This window comes from Salvelinus namaycush, chromosome 23, assembly GCF_016432855.1.
Source record: "Salvelinus namaycush isolate Seneca chromosome 23, SaNama_1.0, whole genome shotgun sequence".
NCBI classification, from domain to species: domain Eukaryota; kingdom Metazoa; phylum Chordata; class Actinopteri; order Salmoniformes; family Salmonidae; genus Salvelinus; species Salvelinus namaycush.
In genome coordinates this window covers 23064372-23070222 of record NC_052329.1, presented here as the reverse complement: position 1 = coordinate 23070222, position 5851 = coordinate 23064372, and the positions used below count along the sequence as shown (strand labels likewise).

Genomic DNA, 5851 nt, shown 5'->3' with positions numbered 1-5851 from the left:
CCTGATCAAAAATAGTGCACTATATAGGGAAAAGGGTGCTATTTGGGACGCATACACTAGTTTGATCCTACTCTGGAAAGCCTCCAAACAGGCTGGGATGGTAAGTGCTCCAGACAGAGGAAATCAATGTTATTGGCCTGCTCCTTACTATCTCTCTGTCACCCACTCTAGTATCAGTGATGTAGTGGTAAAAAATAGGTGGTTAAACTGATCACCGGTCACAGTGAAAAAGGTAACGCTCCATATACTTTCAATGCATTTTCCACCAAAATGTGGGTAAACTGTAGTGCAAAAAAAGGTGCATCACTGTCTGGTATCCAAGATGATTTCGAAGCAGATTTTTTTGTTTTCCATTTTTGGAAGAAATGTGAACATGATTCATGTTAGTGCTTTGCCTGCAGTGTTGCCAATTTGTCAGAACAATCCTCTTCATTTACCTTGTGTGGTACCACTGACACACAATTTTTTGTGAGAAAAAAAACTATCTTATTTCCCAATCATTATGTAACAAATAACAATTTATATTTGTGCTGTTATTACATAGTTACTGCCTTTGTTGTTGGTATATGAATATGCCATTTTATAAATTCTGTCAAATAAGAAGGAATGGTCTTTTCTTGTATTGTACATAATGTACCAGATAATTGATAAACACTGTATAGTATGCCTATTGTATGTAATACAATGTCCACTTTTCTTTAATATCAACCAAATTAGAAATTAATAAGGGACAAGAAATTTGAAATCGATGTTCTTTGTTTTGGTCGCTATTTCATGTCAGATTACTTTAGTCAAAACTGAGTTAAATAATTTGTAATGATTGTGAAAACAGTTTATGGAGAATTGAGGTAGCAATAAATCAGGAGTTAGAAAAAGTTGAAAACATGTATTGGTTTGTTCATGATATCTATAGCTCTACTGTGTGTGTGGTGGGTGTGTGTGTTTTATATATATATATATATATACGCAGTGCCTTCAAAGTATTCAGATCCCTTGACTTTTTCCACATTTTGTTATGTTATAGCCTTTTTCTAAAATGGATTAAATAAATAAAAAAAGTCCTCATCAATCTACACCCAATACCCCATAATGACAAAGCGAAAACAGGTTGTTATTTACATAAGTATTCAGACCCTTTGGTATGAGACTTGAAGTTGGATTCAGGTGCATCTAGTTTCCATTGATCATCCTTGAGATGTTTCTACAACTTGATTGGAGTCCACCTGTGGTAAATTCAATTGATTGGACATCATTTGGAAAGGCACACACCTGCACACATGTTTGGAACAACCAAGACTCTTCCTAGAGCTGGCCGCCTGGCCAAACTGAGCAAATGGGGGAGAAGGGCCTTGGTCAGGGAGGTGACCAAGAACCCGATTCTCACTCGGACAAAGCTCTAGAGTTCCTCTTTGGAGATTGGCGCACCTTCAAGAAGGACGACCATCTCTGCACCACTCCACCAATCAGGCCTTTATGGCAGAGTGGCTAGACGGAAGACACTCTAAAGTAAAAGGCACATGACAGCCTGCTTGGAGTTGGCAAAAGGCACCTAAAGACTCTCAGACCATGAGAAACAAGTCTCTGGTCTGATGAAACCCATATTGAACTCTTTGGCCTGAATGCCAAGCATCACGCCTGGAAGAAACCTGGTACCATCCCTACGGTGAAGTATGGCTGTGGCAGCATCATGCTGTGGGGATGTTTTTCTGTGACTGGGAGACTAGTCAGGATCGAGGGGAAAGATGAACGGAGCAAAGTACAGAGAGATCCTTGATGAAAACCTGCTCCAGAGCGCTCAGAACATCAGACTGGGGAGAAGGTTCACCTTCCAACAGGACAACGACCCTAAGCACACAGCCAACACAACGCATGAGTGTCTTCTCTAAATGTCCTTGAGTGGCCCAGCCAGAGACCGGACTTGAACCCGATTGAACATCTCTTGAGGGCCATGAAAATAGCTGTGCAGCGACACTCCCCATTCATCCTGACAGAGCTTGAGAGGATCTGCAGAGAAGAATGGGAGGAACTCCCAAAATACAGGTGTGCCATGTAGCAAATCAAATCAAGTTTATTTTATATAGCCCTTCGTACATCAGCTAATATCTCGAAGTGCTGTACAGAAACCCAGCCTAAAACCCCAAACAGCAAGCAATGCAGGTGTAGAAGCAATACATTTATTAATTTATTAATTTAGCTGACATTGGGTAGTTAATTCAGAGATTCTTACCTTTGCCTCGAGTCGGCAGTCTTGTCCAGATCATCATGACATTTGTAGTTCTTTATGATATCCACATTAGCAGCTAATTAGCATTTCATTTTGGGGGGGGTAAATACAGGCAAATTATTGATAAAAGTCACCTTGTCCTAGGGCCTCCCAGAGTGGCGCAGCGGTCTAAGGCACTACAGACCCGGGTTCGATGAGTCCCATAGGGTGGCGCACAATTGGCCCAGCATCGTCAGGGTTAGGGGAGGGTTTGGCTGGGGGGGCTTTACTTGGCTCATTGCGCTCTAGCGACTCCTTGTGGCGGGCTGGGTGCCTGCAGGCTGAACTCAGTTGTCAGTTGAACAGTGTTTTCTCTGACACATTGGTGAGGCTGGCTTCCGGGTTAAGCGGCGGGTGTTAAGAAGTGTGGTTTGGTGGGTCATGTTTCGGAGGATGCATGACTCGACCTTCGCCTCCTTAGCCCATTGGGGAGTTGCAGCATTGAGACAAGATTGGAAAAGGGGGTAAAATACAAAAAAAGTAACTTTGATTTACAGGTTATCCAAATGTAAGCCTACACAAAACACAGCCCTTATTTGAAGTGTTTCTAAAATCCCCTATGGAAAATTTTTATGGTGGAACCATTTCCCTCTGACTTGTAGGTTTTATGGGTATTATGATTCATACTGTGGTACTCTATTGATGACAGGGTCTATGATTTAGTAATACCACAATGCTGTGGCGGGTTTTTGCCATTTATTTGAAGAAAGCGCACGTGACTGCCTGTGTAATGATGTAATCCTGAAGCAACAAGGTTGGTGATGACAACCTATAGCTATTGAATAATTGTAAATGGACACAATTGTAAAGATTTTTAAGACAAGTTATTGTCCAGCCATTTTAAACCACTTCCGACAATTATCGAAGTTAATGTTTCATATCGATTATCATATTTATCTGCAACACCATGAATATCAGGCTCTTCTTTGTCAGTTTCACCACCAGAGGGCAGCTCTTCCTAATGAGTAATTAATGTGTCTACTTAGGGTCAATTCATCAATACATCTTGTTTTTTGAGCAGGCTTTAGGATATGCAAAACAATGATTTAACTTTTTTATTGAACATTAGACATATGTACCTTTAAAAAAAAAAAAATGAACATACTCCTTTCAAACGACTTATTTCAAGCCAATTAATTTGCAGGTGAAACCCTACCTTATTTCCATTCATTTTAGATTGATATCATTCAACTCATAAAAAGAGACTTGAATTAAATAGCTGACAAATAAAACAAATCAGAGGAGATATCATTGACCCAGACCATAGAAAAGCAAATAGGCTATGTTGATTTCACGTTCGACTCCTCCCGCAAGAAAAATAGTAGGCGGGGCTTTGTACCTAAACAGATGGGATGAGAGCATTGTCTTCAATCTGTCAATGTTACCTCTGCTGAGAGACATATGCCGAAGATTTTCCTGCATTTCTAGACGCAGAGGAAGATTGTCAGAAGAAGACATCGTCAGGTTTTTATGCAAAAACGTTTGTACTGTCGAGGATTCCCTTTGTTTCCATGCACTCGGTCACCCTGTTGCTGGAGAGACGGCGGAACTGAATCGGTCTATACTCGTCTCGTAAACCGATTTGTCACTGGCTGGCGAAGGGGACATGAATATCGGTGAATTTCTCTGTTGACGGCCATCAAAAGAGAGACACTGGTGACATCATACCCCAAATCACGCAGGAGGACCGGACACAGAGGCGAAGGGAGAGACATTATTCTGTAGTGTATTTCTACTAATCCTGCAGCAATGCCGGGGTTTGATTACAAGTTTCTGGAGAAACCGAAGAGACGTTTTCAATGTCCATTATGCAGTAAAGCCATGCGCGAGCCTGTTCAAGTTTCTACGTGTGGCCACCGATTTTGTGACACCTGTCTACAAGAATTCTTAAGGTAAGCTGTGTGTGTGTTCCAGATCAAACGCTATTAGCCTATTGGATTGCAATAATGAATTTGCATTTTAATGTGTTCTGTATACACAGCCTAAAAGAACACTGAAAAAACGTGTTTTCAAACTTCTCCCTGTATCGCTCTCGCTCTCTCTGTGTGTGTGTGTGTGTGTGTGGGCTGCATGTGTCTTGTCTATGGGTCACACTATAGGAACTAACCAGAAATAACAAGTTTCAGTTGGAAAGTATATATGTAAACAGACCCTGTAGGCGTGTCCTTCCTTTGTAAGGCCTTTGTACTCACAGGTGCGGCAGGGTAGCCTGGTGGTTAGAGCGTTGAACTAGTAACCGAAAGGTTCAAATCCCCGAGCTGACAAGGTACAAATCTGTCGTTCTGCCCCTGAACAGGCAGTTAACCCACTGTTCCTAGGCCGTCAGTGAAAATAAGAATTGGTTCTTAACTGACTTGCCTAGTAAAATTTAAAAAAAAATAAACAGGTGAAGCAAAATTATAGGTAAAGGAAGTGGTGGTGACTTAAATCCTTAACAAAAAATTAATAGGACATATTATTATATGGGACAATATACAAACGTTTTTGATAAAGATCATTTAAATATTTTTTATTGTATTTATTGGTTCCTTTTCATTTTGATAAGAAATTAAAAACATGAATTGAATTTGTTGATGTTGTAAAAATCGATATGTACCGGTTTTAAGGTTGTCATATTTGGGGTAGGGTGGGGTCACAATATATTATTTCCCCCAAAAAATGGAGTAGAAATTTGGTCCCCTGCTGAAAAAGGTTGAATACCACTGCCTCACCTACCCAGCCTATGGTATTGAAAATGTTTATAACATATTTCACTCATGTCAACTTTATTCCTCTAGATTAGCCAAATGTATTTATTTTGATCCAAATATGATTGTATATTTCTGAATGTAATATCCTCCGGGTAGATATGTGTGGTATATTATGATACAGTATGATGACACAACAGCCATTGGGGGTGTTGTTTATACATGCAAATCTTTCATGAATTCAGTTGCTTTATTTCCCATAACTGAATTCAAATTGGCCCAACTGGCAGAAGTCTGGCAGCTACCAATGAGAACTCAAGCTCTAAAAGGTCATAAAACAGAAGAGAAAACAATTGCTTGCTTGCATCATCATTTGGCACAATGCAATTGTATTATTGTGCATATAGGTTTCAGATAATAAGGAACAGTCAAAGATTCAATGCTGTGATGAGGAAGAAATGTTTCAGTAGTTGTTGGTTTTGCAGACTTTGCTGCCATTCTAGCTGTAGTCGCCTACCATGACACATGTAAACAATTATCTAATGTTAAGTCCTCAGGATCAGGGACAGACAGAGAGGGGAGAGGCAAGTTTGAGGTTGTCTGTTTGTGTGTGTGAGCCTGCATGGAAATATAGCTGTGTGTGTGTGCCTGTTTGTTAATGTGTGTGTGTTTTCATCCGGGCAGGCATAGGGGACCCTGGCCTATCCTCCCATCCTGTCTGTCTGTCTTTTTGCCCTGAGGCTATGCGCCTGCCTGGCTGGGTTTTGGGTCAGGGGGAGGGGGCAGGGTGGTAGGGGTGCTGGGGAAGTCAGCAGTGGCGCTGCCTTGGATGAGGGGGGGATTAGACAGATTCCTTTATTGGATTAAGGGCACAAGTGTGGTGAGAAACTGGCGGCGCATT

At 41.1% G+C, this 5851-nt stretch overlaps 1 protein-coding gene across 1 annotated transcript in view; it reads left to right on the top strand.

Annotated features, from left to right (window-relative positions):
* The first annotated feature begins 3629 nt into the window (after positions 1-3629).
* LOC120018197 (TNF receptor-associated factor 4-like) overlaps positions 3630-5851 on the top strand; it is a 48535-nt gene continuing 46313 nt past the window's right edge. The window contains exon 1 of the mRNA XM_038961266.1: positions 3630-4155. Within this exon, the coding sequence (XP_038817194.1) occupies positions 4013-4155 (143 nt within the window). The 5' untranslated portion in view covers positions 3630-4012. The remainder of the gene's footprint in view (positions 4156-5851) is intronic.